At 36.3% G+C, this 23,137-nt stretch overlaps 2 protein-coding genes across 6 annotated transcripts in view; one reads left to right on the forward strand and one right to left on the reverse strand.

Annotated features, from left to right (window-relative positions):
• LOC108360181 (zinc finger protein 287-like) overlaps positions 1 to 4,369 on the reverse strand; it is a 46,550-nt gene extending 42,181 nt beyond the window's left edge. The window contains exons 1-2 of one of the 4 annotated variants that reach the window (XM_017612365.1): positions 3,572 to 4,369; positions 1,656 to 1,775 (exon numbers count right to left, since the gene is read on the reverse strand). In XM_017612365.1, coding sequence (XP_017467854.1) covers positions 1,656 to 1,775; positions 3,572 to 3,832 — 381 coding nt within the window. In that variant the 5' untranslated portion in view covers positions 3,833 to 4,369. The remainder of the gene's footprint in view (positions 1 to 1,655; positions 1,776 to 3,571) is intronic. The other 3 variants (XM_017612364.1, XM_017612367.1, XM_017612366.1) reach the window with 3 other exon arrangements.
• Positions 4,370 to 6,828: 2,459 nt separating this feature from the next.
• LOC108360183 (uncharacterized) lies at positions 6,829 to 22,016 on the forward strand. Of its 2 annotated transcripts, XM_017612369.1 has the most exons (8): positions 6,829 to 7,366; positions 7,441 to 7,527; positions 13,742 to 13,841; positions 14,327 to 14,485; positions 15,676 to 16,655; positions 16,712 to 16,778; positions 16,846 to 17,090; positions 21,422 to 22,016. In XM_017612369.1, exons 1-8 carry the CDS (start codon positions 7,100 to 7,102, stop codon positions 21,467 to 21,469), a joined length of 1,953 nt encoding a protein of 650 aa, XP_017467858.1. In that variant the 5' UTR covers positions 6,829 to 7,099; the 3' UTR covers positions 21,470 to 22,016. The 2 variants fall into 2 exon arrangements, with proteins under 2 accessions (XP_017467858.1, XP_017467857.1); XM_017612368.1 differs by lacking the exon at positions 21,422 to 22,016 and having other exon boundaries at positions 6,830 to 7,366; positions 16,846 to 17,669.
• Positions 22,017 to 23,137: the final 1,121 nt, after the last annotated feature.

Below are 23,137 nucleotides of genomic sequence, written 5' to 3' on the forward strand. Positions count from 1 at the left end.
ATATCTCAATTCTATCGACTAGGTGTATGGTGTCAAGTTAGCACTACATACCATTTTTTCTTAAAAAACGAGAGCTACAAATTTTTTCTTTCCACAACAAATTTACAACAAAAACACTACAATTAATGCCGTAGTTAACTTTTCCAATTTCGAAAAGTGTAGTGCTAACTTGACACACGTCGAAAATTGTCAGTTTATTTTGTCAGATCTTCAGCAAGCACTCTCACTTTCGCTATTGTTGTTGTTAGTACTTCTGTTTTTCTAACGAATAGCTCTTGGTGCAATTTTTATGTTCGCCAGTTTCTATAGAACGTATTAATTGCTTTATTTTATATAGGTATAATGTTCATATATCGTCGGTGATACTGCAAAACTGTATATGTATGTTAGTACAACCTAATAAACGAATGACAAAACTGTCTACCTTTGGCAGATGAAGATGAACGGTTGCCAGAAGCGATCAGATACAGATAACAGATCAATTAACCACCAGAGGTAATAAGCGACATAGAACGTTTTGCAGTATCACCGACCATATGTATGTTACTCTAGCTCCAATTGTTTAAACAAGTAACCTACGTGTAAATAATCTTTGGATAGAACATAATAATTTTATGGAAAAAGTAAAATGGCAGCGTTTAAGTCAGATATTAACAGCTTTTGCACTGGGTCTGATGTGCACGGCGAGCGCTATCATCAAGTGGTTCTCCCATTTAAAATGAGGTAGTAAATACTTGTTACACAAAAATATTTTAACTTATTTTAATTAAAACAACAACCCTGCAAACCATTTTTTAGAGTATTCTGAATCGTAGAGAAATTTTAATGAATTCGTAAATATCCCATCCGATTTTTTGCCATTTTTTTTCAAATTAAATAAACTGGACATCATGTTACTCAGATTCTGATCACAACGATGATTCCGATGCTGATTTTATACTTCCCGAACCATCAGGCCCGAAAAGAGCAAGAGTTACATATAAAAACGAAATATAAAATAAAGCATAAAAAGTTGGGACATATTTTTATCTTCTGTGGACTTACAGATTCTCTGTACAAAGATTTTGTCTGAGACCCCTAGTGAAATTTTACGGCAAATAATTTCCTACAAGATTTTCACCCTCTAGCGACCTACAAATTGACATTTTATTCGGACTATCTAAACAGGGGGCAAAAACGACCCTTATGTGAGGGGAATAACGGGTTAAAATATTCTACAAAATTACTCCTCGTAAAAGTTTACTATATGTCGCGAAACAACACATTTCTCTCCGATATGTATTTGGACTCTTCTTACAGTTTATTCTAATTTAAAGACACTTAGGCAAAATATTGCAAATTTAAAATGGCCATAGCAAAAAAAAATTAGAAAAGAATGGAAAACGATTTTGAGGTTTCACTATATGGATCTTGGTCTTTTATCCAGAGTTGGAATCATTCCGCCCCCAGGAAAATGACCCTGAAATTGTTGCGCAGTGTAACAAAAGAAAAAAGAGTGACTATTTGTGTTTCTTCACATCCTGGTAGTTTTATTAGAAAATTCGTGATAGTTTTGCTAAAGCACACTCATGTCGCCGTGTCGAGAGGGTGAAAGTTTTCATGCATACTCGCAATGTTCGTTAATGGCTACGTTACTATCTATCCCACATACTTACTATAATTTCTTCCTTTATCGAATAATCAGACTTATCTTCGAGTTCAGTATCTGATTTGTGTGTTTCCAATACTTCAACAGTTTCAAAACCTGTTAACATATGTCCATCAACATCGGCATCCTATAAATACACATACATATATAAAACCTTTTGTAATCCAAATAGCTCGCACACCACTGGGAAAATAGCACCTTACGAGGTAAGCCAAGTTTGCTTTCAGTTTTTAGTACCAAAATGGTTGTTGTTGTTGTTGTTGTAGCGGCTACTAAGCCCCGTCCGGGTCGGTTCATCCATCAACGTTGTCGTCAACTTCAGCTAGGGGGAGGCCCAGGAAGTGTGCGACTTTCACAGGGGATAGGGGCGTCAGCTGAGTGGGGTTCTCAAGGCATGTGAAGAGGTGCCGGGAGTCATGTGGCGACTCTCCACATGCCGGGCATTGGTTGGGCACATCCTCGTTGATTCTACTTAGGTAAGAGTTTAGCCTGCTGCAATAGCCGACGCTCTGAAAGTATTCAACTCGGAACCCGCAGGTGGTAGCAGATTAAGAGGGAGGCCCCCACTGCGATGGAAAGATCAGGTGGAGGACTTGGCTTCACCTGGCGTTTCCAATTGGCGTCAGTCGGCACAGAGGAGAAACGACTGGCGTGCTTTGCTGAACTCAGCCAAAATCGCTTAGGGTTGGACAACGACCTCAAGGTTGACCAAAGCGTGCTCACACCAGAGGCGAAGTTGCAGGTCTTCAAATGCTCTTCCCATTTCTTCCGCTTATGTACGTTCACAAGTTGCCGAATCTCCGAATTGAGATCCCTGATACGGGGATTTCTGTGATCTGCCTGACGAAGGTTGTCGCGCTAATCGGCTAGAACAGTCGCTTCAGCAGGAAAGTTCGGACGTGGATCCTTAATACATCCTGCTGGGATGAAGCGAGCTGCAGCAACGTTGACAACCCTGCGGAACTTACGTTCACCTACATGAACGTCGGTTGGTATGGGCAGTGCAGTGAAGGCGCCCTCAGTAACATCCGTGAAGCCTTTCCAGTCAGCTTTGAAAAGTTGACATTAGTCCGGTGATCCACGGAAGCAAAGTCGGCAGGTTTATCAATCGAGATGACTATGGGCAGATGGTCTGATGCTAGAGTCAGCATAGGTCGCCATGATTTGCTGTTTATCAGACCAGCGCTGACAATTGTTAGATCTGGCGAGCTGCAGCAGCTGCCCATAATCCTGGTGGGTGCGTCGTCGTTTATTGTGCAGAATGTCGAATGTATTCCCCTACGATCATTTTAGAGGCTTGAGTGCCAAAGATCGTGGTGCGCGTTAAAGTCACCAACTACGATACGGTTTTCACCTCTGAGTAGCGCACCTATTTCAGAGTGATATCCTGCCGAACAGCTAGTGACATGGGGTATGTATACGTTAAATATTTCGAGCTGAACATCTCCTGTCCGGATATCAATACCCTGACATTCTAGGATGGTATCCCTGCGGTCGATGTCTGCTTCAATAAGACGATACTGCACGGTGAAACATTGAAACATATGCGTTTGAAATCGACGCATTGCTCGCCGCTCCCTATCTTTTGACCCTTACACTTTACCCGGCGGTCCTTCGGCGGCAAGTTATTTTGCAACTGACAACGTAATGCGTCGTTGTTGTTGTTGTAGCAGCATACAAATTCCCCAAAGACTTTTTGGGGAGTGTTGCTGGAGTGACAGTCCTTGGCCAGATATAAATCTGGGTCGTTCCGGTTACGCAGACCAGACTGTCGTGGGAACGTAATGCGTCGTCGTAGGTGTTCATTTTGTGCTTTACTAGTAGATGACATTGGTCATGATGAAAATTCTGGTACTAAAAACTGAAGAAAACATGGCTTACCTATATTCCCAGTGGGATGTGTAATCCGTAACTATCCTGTACCTTTGAATGCGAATCAGTTTCACTGCTGTAACCTTCCTGAAAACCCAGCGAAATATCCTCAACGTCTTCCTTTAATTCTGTTTCCAGGAATTCCACAGAATGATCCTCGAATATATGCTCAATCAAGTTGTTTAACTCAAGAAATGTAAGCTCACAAAACCCACAATTCAGAAAAAATTCTTTCTTCCCTGCTGGCAAAAAAGTCGATATTTCTCCGCATTTTTTAAAAGCACAGTTATTTCTGTCAATTTCAAGAGCCATTGGTAATGAGGAAAATTATTACATTAAAATAACCATTGATCACAAATAACAAATGGATTTAAAAAAAATCTTTCATTTGTAGAAGGCTGGCAAAGTCGACATCGACTTTCCAACAAAATCGATTTTTTTATATGACGACGTTTAATAATGCTGCCTTTACACGAGACGATTTTCGAGGCGATTCAACGTTGTTCTGGAAATTTATAGTTGCGTGCAGGTGCTCACGTTATACACGATTTGCAGTTTTTTTCAGGAAAGTGTTCCAGGTGCCAAACAAAACTGTAAGTCAAACAACTTTTGTGGGAGTAAGGCTATCTGCACACTTGTCGTCCAATCATCGTGGCGTTATTGTTTCGCCCTGAAATTTTGAGCCGCACATGCATCTCAAAGGAGATTTGCACACTTGTCGTTATCGACTAGTTATCGGCAAATCGTAGAAGAAGCAGAAACGCATAAGTACGGCACTGTCGTTTGTTAATCGTTGCGCTCGCATTACATTTTATGCTGAAAAACTAGTGAAAAAGTTAATTTTTGCATTAAAATTGCATAAAAATTAGTATTTTTTGCATAAAACCTGTGGAAATTATTAAAAAGTAGATAATTGCATTAAAATTCAGTAAATTTGAACGTTTTAACTATAAAATATGACGAAATTTAAAAAAGTCTCTGTAAGCATGCACAAAACACATTTCAGGAAAAGAAAACAAGACATATTACTGAAAAATTATGTCTAGAATTGTTGCAGCACAGTCTATATTTAAAAAATTGCAGGTTTCTGTAAATATTTCGCGAAAATATCAGCAGAAAAACAGAAAATACTTGCTCGAAGTGAATTTTTAGACGCCAAATGAATTGAAATATCACAACCGAGTGTGCGAAAGTATAGTCGTCATGTAATCGTTGCATCATGATTGTGACGATGAAGCAACTATGATTGGAGACCAATGTGCAGAAAGCCTAAAACTATGTTCACATATCAATATTATTTCAATCAAAGCTCGTTTTTTAATCACCCCGTTTACATAGGCAAATCTCAGATTATTAGCCGTCAAATTTGTTGTGCTTGTTATTCTCACATCTCAAGGAAAATTTATGTTTCTTCTCTGTGCCACCGTGATCACGTTTTTCTGCTATAATAAGCAATATAAATATATTTTAACTTAACATTTTATTAAAAATACATTTACAAACCTCTTTTACTTGCTAGCGTACATTTTTGTTTATTTTTACATTTGGCATTTCTCCTCTCTTTCGCAAAAACAATCGATAAAACTAGGATGGACAACGAAAAGTTATCGGTTAAATCTGAGATTATTTTATAATTACAGATTAACAAGGGACGAATTTTATATGGCGAATCTCATCTCTTGTTATAATTACAGATTAGGATGTTAAGCTCGGAAATGAGGATAATCTACTTATATGTGAACCTAGTATAAATTGCACTCTCTGCCATAAGTGCAGTATAGCGACCGTTGAGATAAAACATAAATTAAAATTGGGCGTGGTCCACTCCTTTCTACTGATTTGAAAGGTGTAAACCATTTTTGCTGGAAATTAATAGGGGCGGAGCTAGAGAGGGGTTAAGGTGGAACATTCAATAATTTTAAAAGCTATATTTAGAAAGTCATTGCACCGATTTTGAAAATGTGGATGTGGTTGGAAAGGTAACTGATAGGCCTTTTATTTGATATGCATATTTTTATATATAGCATTTTCCGGTCAAATGAAACCTTTTTCAACCCAAAGTAAACCTTTTTCAAATCAACTGAAACCATTTTTAAATCAAATGAAACCTTCACAATACAAATGAAACCTTTTTCAAGTCAAATAAACCCATTTTCAAATCAAAAGAAACTTTTTTCAAGTCAAATAAAACCATATTTAATTTGTATGATATCGTCAATTTACTGTTTTTATACATCGCTTTTACTACCCAAAAGTTATTGTGTTTTTAAATGTTTACTATGTTGCCTGCCCCACTGTATTTATTTCGCTCTTTTTTACTGCTATTTACCACGCAGCCTTTTAAAGGAACAAATATTAATAAAACGATCACAAATCAAATAAAATTTACTGTTGATAGAAAGAGAATTAAGCAGTACGCATCCCGCGTAACCGTCGCACGTTCGCGATGGTGAGTTTTCATGTACATGGCGTTCTGATAAATTTGATCGTGTCAGCTGACACGTTAACGTACGTTTACGTCGGTGAGTGTAGGCACATAAAATGAGGATGTAAACGAAATAGAAAAAAGTGAGTACAGTAGCACGTTTCTGTAACAATTCTCTACCAAGGCAAATTCATATATGAATTCGCCGCCTTGTTCTCTACTGCTAATGAGTAGTAGAGAATGACGTATATTCTCTACCAGTAGAGAAATAATCGGTAGAGAAGAGTTACAGAAACGAGCTACAGGTAGCAGGGACTGGTTTCAGAGAATTTTAAAAGAGAAGTTGTAAATTGTAAATGGTTGTTGCTTAAAAAAACTAATTGGTAAATATCAGGGAGGGGCACTACCACAAACAAGCGTGAGCTAAAAGTGAGCAAGAGGTAGTGTGCCTAATTCTGCAATGGGAAAAAGTAATGTATGGTAGTCGAAAAAATAATCAGTAAAACCGCCGCTTTCACGTTCGAAAATGCATTTTTCCCCAGGGCGATGTCCTAAGAAAAGTGGGAGATTTAATTTTGCATCACCTAGTATTCGGAGAATTTATGCAATTTAATATGAATTTTTTTGGGAGGATACATTAGAATGCTGATTACATGTTAATCAGTAATAGAATCTTAAACCCAAAGGAAGTGCATTACATTATTTATCACGCATGTATCGCATTACTCTTTTTCCCATTGGGTAATTTTCATGATGTCGCGTCGTCATCGTTACGCTCTCGCTTGTATACGTATAAGTTATACGTATAACCGATTTTTACACTCTTTAAATACGATTCGGATTGCAGCATACTATTTCTACGATTCGTAGCAAAATCCGAAAACGAAAGAGTTGCAGAATAGGGGTGTTCGTGAATATCGTGAAGCATCTGGAACGCAACGCATACAAATCTCATAATTGATTAAAAATCGAATGTCGATTCTCGAATTTTTCCATCGATTCTCGGATCGAATCAGTACTAAAAAATCGACGAAAAATTAAATCGGAAGTCTCGATTAATCTATACTCGATTTAAAAACGCCATTTCTACTATAAACAATTTGTTTACATCGTATTTTTTCATAATATAAATTAAGCAATTGTTTTCATTAGCAATGGCTCTGAAAATTGGCATAAACAATTGTCATATAAAAAAATGCGGGGAAATAGAAGCGTTGATGCCGATAGAAAAGAAAGAATTTTTTCTGAATTGTGGGTTTTGTGAATTTACGTTTCTTCAATTAGACAAATTTATAGATCATATATACGAGGACCATTCGATCGAATTCCTGTATCCTGAAATTAAGCAAAGAGTTGAAGGTATTCCTCAAGAATTGCAGCAAAGTTTCCGTAATGAGACTGTATCGCATTCAAAGGTAGAGGTTAGTTAAAGAAATCGCATACGAGCTATGTACATATTTTAATTACAAAAGGATTAATATTAACATATTTTTAGGAGGAAGCTGTTGAAGTATTGGAAATACACAAATCGGATATTGGGCTCGAAGATAAATCTGATTATTCAATAAAGGAAGAAATTATCGTAAGTATTTAGATGTAATGTCAGTAATGATGGGTTGAGTTTAGTGTACAACGACATGTTTGTGGAAAGTCGCCGCATGACTCCCGGCACCTCTTCACATGCCCTGAGAACCCTACTCAGCTAATGCCCCTGTCCCTATGGACCGCCCCTGTGGAAGTCTCACACTTCCTGGGCCTCCCCCTAGCTGAAATTGACGACAACGTTGATGGATGAACCGCCCCGAACGGGTCTTAGTAGCCGCTACAAAAACAACAACAACCACAGCACAACAACTTAACCGACACAATAGACCATATCACAACCACGACAGACCACAGAACACACAACCGCACCACTACCCGCACGCCGCCGCCAACAACTCTTAGTTCCTCCTACAATCTGCACGGTATGTCAGACCAGGATATCCCGTAATGTGACATCAGTCAAGTGCAACACCTGCCTTGGCTGGTCCCACTTTAGGGCATGCTCAGGTCTGCGCAACACGCGAGATTGGACGAGGAACTTCGAGGGCCAGTGTTGCGCTGCTCGGTCGCAGATCTCAACTGCCACTCCTCCCGCCACCACCACAGGGCGGCAACCACCTCAGCAGCGCACACAGCCAACGGCGTCACGACCACACACATCCCCCACATCTCGCATCACCACACGTCTCCCGAACCACATGAAGCTCCTTCAATTTAACTGTAACGGGCTTCAGAGCAAGATCGAGGAGATAACCGTCTTCATAGGAAGGCATGGCATATTGATAGCTGCGGTCCAAGAGACGAAGTTGCACAGCAATTCAACATTGTTGAATTGCGCCGGGTACAACGTGCACCGTCTAGATCGCGAGCGAGATAATGGTGGTGGCCTAGCATTCATCACGCACCACACCGTGCAGTGTCGTCTCATCGAAGCAGACATCGACCGCAGGGATACTACCCTAGAATGTAAGGGCATTGCTATCCAGTCGGGCGATGTTGAGCTCGTATATATACCCCCTGTCACCTGCTGCCCGGCAGGATATCACCCTGACATATGTGCGCTCCTCAGAGGTGAAAACCGTATGGTAGTAGGTGACTTGTTTGCGCACCACGATCTTTGGCACTCAAACCTGTCAAACGATCGTAGGGGAACTGACTTGGCTGAGCAGATAGACGATTCGACATTCTGCACAATGAACGACGACGCACCCACCAGGATTATGGGCAGCTCCTGCAGCTTGCCAGACAACAATAGTCTGCGCTGGTCTGATAAACAGCATATCATGGCGACCTATGCTGACTTTAGCATCAGACCATCTGCCCATAGTCATCTCGATTGATAAACCAACCGACTTTGCTTCCGCGGAACACCGGACCTATATCAACTTTTCTAAAGCTGATTGAAAAGGCTTCGCGGAATTTACTAAAAACACCTTTGCTGCTCTCCCCACACCAACCGACGTCCACCTTGGTGAACGTAAGTTCCGCAGGGCTCTCACCGCTGCTGCAGCTCGCTTCGTACCGGCAGGATGTATTACGGACCCACGTCCAAATTAACCTACTGAAGCGGCTGTGTTGCCAGAACTTGTGGAATTTTCGCGGCTGTGGAGGGCATTAATCATTCCAGAAGTTTTGGAGCCGAAGAAAGCTGCATCGCCAGTGAGTCGGAGGAAGAACGTCCGCAAACAAGTAGGGAAGCCGTGGCTATCCCGAGAGCAGCCAAAAGGCCACGAGCCTCGGTAGTTTCACTTTTAATTTTTTTGACATAAACTGTGCTTACTGACGTTTCTACTTTTCGTAAATTGTTGAANTGACTTGTTTGCGCACCACGATCTTTGGCACTCAAACCTGTCAAACGATCGTAGGGGAACTGACTTGGCTGAGCAGATAGACGATTCGACATTCTGCACAATGAACGACGACGCACCCACCAGGATTATGGGCAGCTCCTGCAGCTTGCCAGACAACAATAGTCTGCGCTGGTCTGATAAACAGCATATCATGGCGACCTATGCTGACTTTAGCATCAGACCATCTGCCCATAGTCATCTCGATTGATAAACCAACCGACTTTGCTTCCGCGGAACACCGGACCTATATCAACTTTTCTAAAGCTGATTGAAAAGGCTTCGCGGAATTTACTAAAAACACCTTTGCTGCTCTCCCCACACCAACCGACGTCCACCTTGGTGAACGTAAGTTCCGCAGGGCTCTCACCGCTGCTGCAGCTCGCTTCGTACCGGCAGGATGTATTACGGACCCACGTCCAAATTAACCTACTGAAGCGGCTGTGTTGCCAGAACTTGTGGAATTTTCGCGGCTGTGGAGGGCATTAATCATTCCAGAAGTTTTGGAGCCGAAGAAAGCTGCATCGCCAGTGAGTCGGAGGAAGAACGTCCGCAAACAAGTAGGGAAGCCGTGGCTATCCCGAGAGCAGCCAAAAGGCCACGAGCCTCGGTAGTTTCACTTTTAATTTTTTTGACATAAACTGTGCTTACTGACGTTTCTACTTTTCGTAAATTGTTGAAGTAGCACTGCCACCTAATCATATAATTATTTTGGAAATTTTAATATTTTTAAGGAATTTTTCTTTTATTAAAAAGTAAGTTGTAACACACGAGGTAAATATATTTACAAGATTGTTCGTATTAAAAGAGCTGCGTATTGATTTAAATTGCTATAAATGTAAGGCACACCAAAAATGTAGCATTATCTCTTACATGATATATTATATGCAGTTGGTCCTTTAAGAAACTAAGTAGGATGTTGCTTTATTTCGGATTCTAAGGAAGCATACTCACTCTACTCCTACTGGTATCGCGTATCGCTCTAATTGGGCGCATCCGTTCCTCCGGTTGAAATCTTTCGCGGAAAAGTGCTCGGAACAAACAAACGATACTTTTGGTAACGCATTTGCAGTTACCATGCACGCGGATTTTCCCGCATATGTGGTACCGCCGGGAGTCGAAAAAACTGTATGTTACTTTTTTCGCAATTTATTCTGTTATTTTTGCAGCTCCTAAATATGCAGCTCATCTTACTAAAAAGCAATAAAAAAATTAACAACAGTAAATGCATATTTTATGTGAATACAATGTAATGTTAGAATTACCTTCCGTTTTATACTCACTATCGCTAAAAGCTTTAATTTCTTTTAAATAATTATATTTTTTGAAGTAGGTAATCAATCACTTTTTTACTTTTGTCAAAGAATATGGTAGCTCGATTTCAAAAGAAAATGACAAAAGCACAGTTTACGTCAAATGGGAGCAATGGCGGCTAAAAAGAAGAATTTAAATATTTGTATCATGCTCTATTTCAAAGATATATTGATCACATCTCAACTAAAGCATATATTTCACATAAGCCACTCGTCTCTTTTATAGAAATTTGAACATGTGCCTAACTAATAATAAAATGAAAAATTAAAAAATTTAAAACGAAAAATTATAAAAATTTATCAATTTCGCACCAATATTACAACCATATATCGCTAGCTTAGAGTGAAAATTTGCTAAGTCCACTTTTTATGAAAACTCATATTTTGATATAGGAGGCTAGAGAAATTGAATACGCATCGTTTCGAAAATTATAAAGGTACTTGTTTTATTTTTTCCTCTTCATAAGCAATAAAAGGAAAATTTGCTAAGTCCAAAAGAAGCACCACAAATCCGATAAGGCCAAAATAATACGACATCTTTTAATAAATATCGAATCCTTCTGATTCTTATGGAGTTTTGCTTTGCTTTAAACGCGCAAAATGTTTGATTCAAAGTCTTGCGAAATAGTTAAAGAAAATGGCTATAGAAAGATTTTTTCCTCTCCTGTAAAATTTTTAAAATGGGACTTAGCAACTTTTCTTTCTAAGCTAGCGATATGTAATACTTCCATATTGATAGTAACGTATCTTCACAATGTATTTTTATTCCGCAATCAAAGGGAGACAGCCTATCAAATAAATGTGTGCTTGTGTTAGTATAAATGCCCCGTAGGGAATGTCATGCATTAGTCACCTAAGAGTCTTGTACGGAAAAGTTACGTCTTAAATGACTTTGGGCTCCGTTTGTATGGAAGTCGTTCATGACTTTTTCATATAAATGGTAATTTCGTCGTTGATGTCATCTGCATGACTTGGTCATGCAGTGATCATTAATGGCATTCGAGCGACAATATCTTGCAATGGACTCTTTATAAGTGACCGCTGCAAGAAATTGTCTGTAATAAGCAGGGAACGGGGATTTTATTTTTTGCCTTTGCCTTTTTTTCTGCTAAAGGGATAGAGTATATTCGATTAAGAATGTCCACGATTTAGCTTTCCCTGATTCCATATATACACATTTGATGTTGCCTTTTTTTGCCTTTTTTAAGATATTTGCCTTTTCTACCTTTAGAAAAGTATAGCATCATTTACAATTTTTTTTTTAAGATTAAAAAATATACACATGTCCATGCGGCTTATAGAAGCGCAGGGACCTCTTGCCAAATTGGTGTTGGAAAAATTCAAAGCCGTTTTCTCAGCTAACGTAGGCTTGGAGACAATAAGGGGTGTGGATAAAATTGTAAAGGGCGAGGAAAACGCCATTATTCCTGATAATATGAACGTTTCAAACGATCCATATTTAAATTGGGCTCCACTTGTACTTTTCACCGCGAAAATCTAATGAAAATACTGCCAGAAAACTTCAAAATTCATCTTGTGGTTCAATGTTACTACAACTATACAGATTAAAGTTTTATGAGTTAGAAACTCGAAAGGATAAAATAGTCAAAGATTCAAAGTACAAATTTTTCATATAATGAAACTAATTCATAGTTTTTTTCTTTTTACTTGTAATATAAAATAAAAATAAATGTTTTTTTTGATTGTTTTTCGTTATTTCTGTCTTTTTTTAGTGCCTTATTTTGCTTTTTTTGCAATACCTAGTGCCTTTTCCTGCCTTTTTCGCTATTTTATTTTACCTTTTCCAGCCTATCTCGTTATTTTATTTTGCCTTTTTTATAGGTTTTTAGGTCCTAAAAATCCGTTCCCTGGTTATAAGTCTTTGATAGGACTACACCTGCATGACATTGTCACCACTGTCATTGCCCGCTATATGTCGCTTAGGATTCACAGCAAGCGCGACGATATCACTAAATCCTTATTAGTGACGATGTCACCGGTGACCATTTTCGCTACTGGGTATATATTTGTGAACTATTACAAACAAACAACTTTCAAGTCACTCCACGAGCGGTTTAAATTAAAAATATTAAAAAAATAGAAAGCTAAAATAACCTAAAATTTTTCCCTGAACGTGATTGCGGCGAACTTTGTGGTAACCGGTGGATTTGAATAAGCAGCAAGAGATGTATAAGTTACACTTGAGGCGATCACCGTAACCACTATTAGAAGATATACTGAGAGGATCCGTGCCTTCCTTTCCAGCACCTTAGCCAGCATGTAGCGTCTGCTGATACGGCTCATTTTTTAGTAAATAGTACAACATACCGACGCGTGCATTACGATTTCTTTTTCCTTACGTTTTTGCTCAAAAGTTCCACACAAATTTTTTTTTTTGCTTTAATTAAAACTTAATTTTGTAAAATATTAACGGTTACTGCACCGCTCCTGATTTTTTATTCTTTTCAAACGTCATTCTGGGTACATTGGCTGGTTGGTTTTCTCGTTCTATCATTATATATCTGCACTCTAATGTTGGCGGATGTACTTTCAATGTACTGCCAATATAGAAGTATTACATATATGATTACAACAAATAAACGCATTCAACTCATTCTCGTAGTTAAATTTTATGAAGGTTTCACTTCTACCGGGTGTGCACTGCACACACATGATTTTTTTTTTTGTTTACGTTTGTATCACTATGTTATTAAAGTGCGATATTTTATGGTTCACTTCTGTATGAAAGCTTTGAAACGAAAATATCGTTTGAAGTTGTTCATCTCGAGAATACTTTACTTAAAGATCCAGTTCATATATTGTATACAAATCAGAAATATTCGGGCATATTCATAGTCAAAATAAAGTGGATTCTTAAGTTTGTAGCTGCTTGTTAACATAATTTTCAATACAATATCTGTCAAAAAGCTGCTACTAACTTTGGAGTCTACTTTATTTCGACTATGAATGTGCCCCATTTTATTCCAATATTTTCACATTTATTGAAACATAAAAAAATATTGCACTTACATTGTTAAAATAAACACATTCCTCTACATATATATATATATACCTCATATAACTTTGGAAGGGCAAAATGGAGCAATACATCTGCAAGGTGTGGAGCGCAGATCGAACTGTGAAGAAAACATTTATGTCGGAAGGAACGACAGATGCCATAATAACCGCTGGTATGTACCTTGCAAAAAAAAAAAAAACATTAATTAAAATATGTCGTGTTAAGGCGGGTCAATTTGTAATGGAGATTCTTTCGATTATACGCGTATTGCAGAGAAGGACTCTACTTGTAATTCTAAGCAATTTTGGCGAAGAAACCATGGGTCTAAAATTAATATGGAGTTTGCCAAATTGCGAAAATAGTTGTCTTAGCATTTTTCTGTAGTGTAGTAAAAAGAGCTCTCAAATTTTGTTTGAAAAAATGCTAAAATTTCTTAAAATGTCCATCAGATGGCGCAACAGAGAAAAATTTTCCATTTTCTACGAAAGCTACTTTCGCAATTTGGGAAACTCCAAATTCATTTTAGACTCATGGTTTCTTCCGCAAATTTGCTAAGAATTCCACGTAGAATCCTCCTATGCTCTAGCGCCTAGTCAATAAAAATTTAACCGACCTAATGTCGTGCTCATGCTAACGTATAAAATCTTTTATTTTTAGCTTCAAATTATGGCATACGAGGTAATAAGATCGTTCTTGAATGCGATGGCACCGAAATCTGCGGTGATGATGTCCTGAAATATTATTTGAATGAAAAAGCCACATTGATGATGCTAGCTGATGAAGAATGGTGCACGCAAAGGTCAATTGAAATACTAAGTACGTATATGTATGTACAGTTAAAATTAATCAACTACATACATACATACATATTTTTTACATCTAATGAGATAACATATCGTCGTTACCATGTCAAACTATCGAATGCGCAAAAATTATTACAACGCTTGTATCAACTTGCAATGTTGTGTGTCTAGACCACCATTTCTACTATAAATATAGCAAAGGTATTTATGGCAAATTCTAAATATCAACCTAGTCTAGATATTAACTTCGCTGAAGATAGCATATCAAAGACATACAATTAGAAGACTCTAGATGTCGCCCCGCCAGAAGAAGTTAAATATTGCGTCTAAAAATATGCACTACATACGCTACAGCCGAAATGGACGACACGCCATTGCTTTAAATGAAATTCATTCCTGCTATATGCATGAATGTACACATTTTTGCTTGCATAGTCTTCTGTTCTCTTTTCACTGCAAGTTGAATTATTTTAGTATCTATTGCACAGACAAGACTAAGAAGTATAAAATAAATATAAAACTTTTTAATATAACTTTGATAACTTCTGAATTTGAAATTTTAGCAAAAGTCATTATAAACAATTTATGGGATTGAAAATAAAAAGCGTGGGGCGCATGTAATAGACCTGAATTTATATGAAGGATAATACATATATGTATGTATGTGGATATATGAATAACGACCGCTTAAAATCGATCTCAAATTTGTACTTTCTCTGTAGAAATTTTAGGTCTATTTTATATAGTTTGACTATTGTCAATTAAATCTAATGCTTTGTATTGCATGCGCTCCACGTGTTTCGTTTTCAATCTCATAAATGGTTTATAATCACTTTTGCCAAAATTTCAAAATCAAAAGTTATCAAAACAAGTTCTATGGGACTGAGAAATATTATTTTCCAATTTTTAGGCCATTTATAAAAGCGTGATATATTAAAAAGTATTTTTTTTATTTCATTTTTTTTCATTTACGGTACCTTGCCCATGCGTTTAGAATGATGCGTAAGTTGGCAACTCGTCGAATTTCTAGTCTTCTTAGAAGCAGAGAATACTGCCTTTGACAAAGTGTCGCATCCCACACTTTTTCCTAATGACAACAACATTTTGTATAACAGTTTTTTTGCTCTCCTGAAAAGTACCCATTTTCACATTCGATAGTGTGAGAGATAATAGCGGCAATATGTATAATTTTCTATTCTCTAGGCAACGATGTGATTCAACCTAAACATGCTAATCAACAGCAAGAACAGTTTTTGCTTATGACTGCGGATACGGCCGTTGAATCATATGTTACATCCAAGGTTGCAACCAGCGACTCATTTTCATCTTCTTCGGAAACCGGTGAACCAGCGAAACAACATTTTAAGAATTTCAGCATACCATGGCATAAGGTTCCATCGGACTTAATGAACTTGCTAAATACCCAACAAAAGTTGGGTAAACGATTAAACACATTAGCTAATTGCATTGTGGATGAATTGCGAATGTATTCCTCATTCATACCGATGTGTATTTTACGATCAGTGACGCGGGAAGCCGTTGCCAAGTTTCCCGCTTCGTTACTGGAAAAAGATTGCGAAGGGAATATTATTTCAGTTACAACAATCCCCTTGCTAACCATAATGCGGAACAGGAACAATTTTTTAAATCGTGCACCGAACCCCAAGAGCTGCAGTCTAACGCCAAATATTCCCTTAGCTAAAAGACGTCGAACAAACGTTCTTAAAACAACTTGTAGTAACTGGCAACCAGTGGATTTGATATCTCCTGAAACCATTGCAACCTTAAATAAAAAAAAAAAATATTTAATGAATTTGTATAAAATGCAATCGGACTTCCAGTCAATGGAATTGATAAAATCACATATGAAAGATTGCTTTCCATTACAACGCTCAAATTTTAATGAAATGGACCCATCACCCACAATTGAAAGCATCAAAAGAGATTGGCCATATATTTTCAGCACCGAATGCTTGAATCAACATTTTGGGCAGTTAATGAACACTGATCCAGATCTTTTTGATATGAATTTCAATAAAAATCGAGAAGAAACTGCAGCATTCTTTGAACACCTACAAGGTAAACATAACTTACTGAAAGAGGCACACCAAACAAACTACATTATTAAAAGCATAGCTAAGTATTTCAATGAAAATGCAAACTACTTGTTCGCCATTTTCGAGGTAAATTTTGTTTTATAAAGCCAAGTGCGGAAGTAATAAAATATTGATATCTTTAGATTGGAGCCAATTTGGACACAATAGTAGAAAAAGTACCTACCAATACTCCTTTTGTTGCCTTTGTAGGTAAGTTACCACGCCTATACCGTCATTTGATTGCTAGAATTAATTTTATATTTGTGTCTGTTTTCAGAAAACGATGTCGAAAAAGAAACATACAACTGCTATATATTTATTGAAAAAACTTTAGTGTCACACACTTTGGGCGACGGAGACATGTTTAAATTCCTTAAACAAATTATTCAATATTATTTTGTTTTTAATATAATATATCCTCCGGAAACATCGCAAACGATGGAATTTTTCGTACGTTTTTTTTATAAGTTCTACCCAAATTCTTCTCGAGGAGCAAAAAAAAATATTAATAACATTCAAAAGGTAAACAATTTAATTGTTAAACTCACCAATTTTCAAATTAATAATTGCTAAATGACAGACAGTAAAAGGTCAAAATTACTCATTTCCAAATACCGTGTGCTCGAATTCATTTGTATGTCGTCGCCTGGATAAAAGATTGTCGTTTGTTACCTTCGGTTTTGGGAAATCGCCTTGGAAGTTTGTAAGGCGATTTCGCAAGAAACGCGGCGATAGATTTTCTCAAAAGTCGCGGAGAATATTTCCAGAAATTCTTAAATTATTTTATTTTTATTGTTTATTATTTATTATTTATTTTTGCGTTGAAGGCTTTTCTTTAGTAAAATTTTGTCGTATGCTACATTTGTCAACAATTTCGCAGCCACTTTGTATGATAGACGACACAATGTGATACTAATTTGTACTTTTTACTCAATATCTCAGAAACTGAAAGAGATATCAAAAAATGGATATCGACATTTGAAAGATTTTGATTAGTTTAGTATAATTATGTAGAGTATAAATACTTTAAACTTTCATACTTGTTATTTTTTATTGATTTCAATTTATGATCTTTCATATTTTAAGACGTCCACCAAAATATTTAGGAAAAATATTAAGATTTAAGTGAGCTGGACCGATTTGAAAATACCTCCAAAAATTGCGCTTTTTATGAATAAAAATAGTTTCTTAACATTTTTTTTTGAAAAAATTCCCTCAAATGACAAAAAGGTTTAAGCTTAAAATATTTGCATACAAATATTAAAAAAAAAATAAAAAAAAATGTTGAACGGAATCGTAATGATGAGATTTTTGATGCTGTTTTTTAACTTTTTTCAAAGATTGGTATATGAAAAAATTGAATAACTGAACCTAAACTCTTCCGATTTAGACTTAGGAGGTGTCATTGGAAACGTATTTTCTCACCCTTTTTATTTCTTTGCTAATAAACTCATTCAAAGGATGGAAGAGAAAGGTAGGATGAACGAACGTCATTCAAAGTTGAATTAAGATGTGTTGGTATTCGAAAAAAACAAGATGGGACACGAATGACGCTTTTTTGGTCAGAACTAAAAACAGCGTGAAAATACCTTTCTACTGAGATCCCATAAGTCTAAATCAGAGCATTTTTGGGCCAGTTATTCAAGTTTTTCGTAAACCAATCTTTGAAAAAAGTAAAAGAACAACATCAAAAATCTCATTCTTACGATTCCGTTGAAAATATTTTCAAATATTTTTATGCAGATTTTTTAAGCTTAATCTAATTTGTCATCTGAGAGGATTTTTTTCAAAAAGTTCTTTAAGAAATTATTTTTTTCATAAAAAACTTAATTTTTGGAGGTATTTTCAAATCGGTCCAGCTCGCTTAAATCTTAATATTTTTCCGAAATATTTTGGTGGACATCTTAAAATATAATAAATTTTGTAATCCCGGCGGGAAAACCGCAACTTTTTTTGGTGATGCAGTCTAATGTACATACATACACTTGTGGTCAGCTGATTAAGTTAAGTGACATTTTGACCAGTTTTGCCTATTTTTCTTTTGTTTATTTATTGTTTATAATTTTTTTATAAAAGTCTGGCACATCACATATCCAGCACACAAATCCAAATTTCAAACTTCTTAAAAAATATATGAAAATTCAAGCATTTTCCTCCATCAAAAAGTAGATGTCGATCGTACTTTATATGGGAGAAAATGCTCAACACCGTCAACCAAAAAAATTATTAAAATTCAACGCGATTTTCTAGCGTCTTGAAATTTGCATTTTAAACTACTAATTTAATGGGCTACAAAGCTGCAACCTGAAATTTTTCTAAAAATTTGTAAAAAAAACTTGAAAATTTTTGGGTATAGTTGTTAAAGTTTATTGAATTTTTATAATTTTTGTAAGAAGTTTGATACGTGGATTTATGTGGTGCTGGTTACGTGATGTGCCAGAATTTTATAAAAATATTATAAACATTAAATAAACAAAAGAAAAATAGGCAAACCTGGTTAAAATGTCACTTAACTTAACCAGTGACCACAAGGCTATTACGTTCTTTGTTAATATTATAAAAATATATCTTACGATATAGACTGCATTATTTACTCAATTTGTACTAAATTATGGATACAATTTTAGTCAATATTTCGGAAACTAAAGAAGATATCCAAAAACTGATAAGACAAATTAGAAGATCATATTTTCAATATGTAACTGCATCTATGTACATATGTACAGCTAAAATCGTCAAAATGGCGCTTACGAAAATATTTTATTCAGGCGACGAAGTGGAAATCTAGTTTTTGGGGGTTTTGTACTACATACCGTGAATGTCAAAAGTAAGTCAACAGTGAGTTTTTTGCAATATTTATAGTGTTTTTATCACACAAACAACTTTGCTAATTTTTATATATAACATTAACCGTGTAAATCAAAGTATTGTAATACATTTTACCGAGAAATGTTGCCTTCTTAGTGCCCTTTACGTATGTACAAACACTAAGAAAAAGGTAATGAGGAGGCAACATTTTTTGTAGAAAAGAAAACGCCATAAGTTCATGTTATCAGTTTAATTGTTTTAAATTTTTGAAATAGGTGGCAACCCGCCTCTTCTTCATCTATCTATCTTCAGCAGTAAGCTTTCTTAAACCTCTTTAGTTTAATACCCATTTTGCAGTATTTAATTTTTCTTAAATTTTTCAAACAGGTGGCAACCCAGCTCAAGAATATTTTCGATAATAAGATTTCTGAGACCTCTTCAGTTTGGTACGCATATTATGATATTCAATTTATCGTACCAATTCAATTGAATTAAATTTAATAAATAGATGGCAACCCTCCTCAAAAATATTTTCGGCACACATATTTTGATACCTTTATCTCATCAATTAATTATATACTCTAATTTTTTTTTGTTTTAAACCATCCGGAAATTGTAACGAACAAACAAAAAACATTCAAATCGGTTAAGCCGTTTTTGAATTTTAGCAACAACATTTTTATAAGAAATGTACGAAAATTTTTTATATGAAGACCATTGTTAATATTGTAAAAACAACAATCTGAATTTGAAAACCACCCCCTCCGGAGGCTTATAGTTTTTAAGCAATTCGTTGTTAAAGTTGCGAAGAAGTTGCAATTTCAATTAATTTTAAAGATAACTAAAATGAAGTAACAAAAAAATTAATTGTTAAAACTTGGCAATATTTTTGCCCCAGGGTGTAGTAATATATTAAAATTTTTGTTTGTATTTTATGACTGAATGTTTTCCTTATTTTTCTTTTTAAATACTATTTAAGTATTTATGTATATTTAAAATACCTTGAAAAAAATCAACTGAATTAATTTGAACTATTTTAAACTAAAAAAATTATTTTTAATTTTCTAGCAATTTTGAGCATCGTTGGTATATCGTTATTGCGGGCTGCAGGGGAGTCGTTTTTGCGACCTGCCGGCGAGTCGTTTTTGCGACCCGCCGGCGAGTCGTTTTTGCGGCCCCCGGCGAACAAATTGCAAATATGTATGCAAATATGTATGTATTTTTTATGCTAAATATATGCAAATAAAAGAAGAAAGTAAACACAAAAGCCATCGAGTAAATTTTCATTTGTGTCAAACTGAAACTTTTTTCCAATAATAAACGGTTAGCTGATTCAAGTCTACAGCAAGTTCACAAAATTAATGGAAAACTAGTATCAACCAAAGCATTGTTTATATTTGCTCAACAATGATTCTGATAATACCCCAGAAGAAAAAAATTCCTCGAACACGTGTTAAAATATAAACAGAACCAAATCGCTGTGCGAATTTCGTCGGTCGGAGCGATGCCGCCGCGAGATATTCGCTGCAACATTTCTTCCAGTAAAACAGAACAAAAAGGAAATACACACCAATTGAATGACAAACAAAAAATATAAAAATACAAAAGCGAAATTTTGCCATTCTGATTCTTGCTGATAATTATCTGCTAGAAAAATATTTCCTCTTAAAATACTAATAAGCAATTTGGTATAAGATATTATGCTTCGCAAAAAATTCCATCATTTAAATTTTCCGACAAAATTACTTTTTCAATTTTAGTTTTACCCATGATGGAACTATACCGAGCGAGACAAAAGATTTAGATTGTTTTTTATTGAAAATTTACCTTTAAAGTTTTGTATAAGATAGCCGAATGACAACATAAAACGGGAAAACTGTTTTATCACTTCACTTGTTTATAGCCCCATGGTTTTTACCATGTACTACTTACCTTTTCAGGGATATTTTTTACTTAATACTTTGTTTTCTGAGTAAAAATGAAATTTTAAATTCATGTGTTTTTTAAACGAAGAGCATTGAAAATTTCTTTTTAATTTTTCTTAGTGTTACCGCGTATCACTAGCGTTTACTTCGAATATCCATGAGCAGTAAGTCATCTGTCGCACAGAGACAGCCAAAGAGCAGAAGCCTAGGCATCTCGCAAGACCCATTGCCAGAGAGTCCATGGTGCATCGTTCGGCAGTACAGAACGGTAAACGAACTGCGAGAGGGTTGGATCAGGCTGGTGCGGAACATACCGTAAAATCCTCCATTCTGGATGTGACACGAGCACCTAAGGCAAGCAAAGGCAACCACACTCGACCAGACGCTTACTTGAAATTAAGCTCCCCAAGTGGACGGGGAAAAGTAACCAGACGGACGACTCAAAGATATATATTTGGTAGCATCTAAGGTGCATCCAAAGAAAACCTACATTATGTCCAGGTGGCTTCAGTTGTCTTGACACGCACGTTTTATGAGCATCACCTTGACATCGATTTTTCTATGACCAAAAGTTACAAAGTTTCAACATACTTACATTTCTCCAATTACACTGTAGGGACGCTAAAACGCCGAGACACGTCGACTTAATTTTGGGTCGTAGATTACGGATGTGTATATCGTTTTTCTAGATCAGGTAATTTTCCAAAGAAATTTTAATTTCAAGTTTGCATTGCTTAAGCTGTAACATGGAAAATGTTACTCATACGCCATGTACGAGTACAGCCAGGTACGATGTGGCGTATGAGTAACATTATTTCCCGGGCCTATCATACACACAATTATTGCACATTTTCATTTAACCATTCAAAACTGGTGTATTTATCCATTAATTTTCATCGCAAGTAGCTTGATTTTTTTTCCTTATGAGTTTGAATTTTTTTTCATAAAAATGAAAATATCATTGAGAAAATTTCCTGATCCTAAAAAAACGGTATACAGATCTGTAATCTACGACCCAAAGTTAAGTTCGTATTTCAGCAGACTTAGCATGGTATGGTTTGGAGTAGAGATGGGCACGGGTCTAAATTTTCAGGCCCGGCCCGGCACGAGTGCAAAATCAACTTTCAAGAACACGCACTAGCCCGCACGGTAAGAATTTTAGTGGGCCCGGCCCGGCACGACGGGACACGTCCAAGCCCGGAAATAAAGAACCAACTTTTTTTGTATGTATACATATATGCATATTTTTAGTTTTGTGTTTATGTACATATGTATATTTACTTAAGCGAATCAAGTTTTTACATCAAAGATTTTTATAACATATTTTCTGGGAAGTAGAAAAAGTGGAAGGTATTTTATTACAGATATGTAAACAAAACTACTAAGTATCTTATTCTTTCTATCGGTTTCCGAATATTTCTTATTTTGCTTTCCTCTTATCAAAAGAGTTTTAATATGTACTATTTTTTTTTTGTATAAAAACAAAAGCTTATCTAAATTTGTAGTATTAGCAACGGGCTTTTTCGTGCTTTTATGAAATTTTACTGAACGCCCATGCACGCACGAGTTCGTGCTGAGAGCAAATCCGGCCCGTACCCACCCATCGTGCCCATCTCTAGTTTGGAGGCGTTGAATTGAGATCCTAATCTATATATTAATACGCTAACATAAATTTGGTCCGCTTTCGTTTGGCGATTCTACCGAACCGATTTCAAAACCAAGAACACCATTGGAAAGGTATTTTTCTGTAGATGAGGAGAATTCTTACGGTTTTATATTTCCGTATTTGTGCGTAGATGTTGCTGCAACATGTTCAATTTGACATGTTTTCGCATG

Source organism: Rhagoletis zephyria, unplaced genomic scaffold, assembly GCF_001687245.7.
Source record: "Rhagoletis zephyria isolate East Lansing unplaced genomic scaffold, Rhagoletis_zephyria_1.1 Rzeph_scaffold_00533, whole genome shotgun sequence".
Taxonomy (NCBI): domain Eukaryota; kingdom Metazoa; phylum Arthropoda; class Insecta; order Diptera; family Tephritidae; genus Rhagoletis; species Rhagoletis zephyria.

What these genes read in the sequence shown, in the direction of transcription:
- LOC108360183 (XM_017612368.1), top strand. Translation starts at nt 7,100, where the DNA reads ATGGCTCTGAAAATTGGCATAAACAATTGTCATATAAAAAAATGCGGG. An exon ending in AAGGTCAATTGAAATACTAA is followed by an intron (nt 14,486 to 15,675) that starts GTACGTATATGT and finishes TCTATTCTCTAG; the next exon opens with GCAACGATGTGATTCAACCT. An exon ending in TCCTTTTGTTGCCTTTGTAG is followed by an intron (nt 16,779 to 16,845) that starts GTAAGTTACCAC and finishes GTCTGTTTTCAG; the next exon opens with AAAACGATGTCGAAAAAGAA.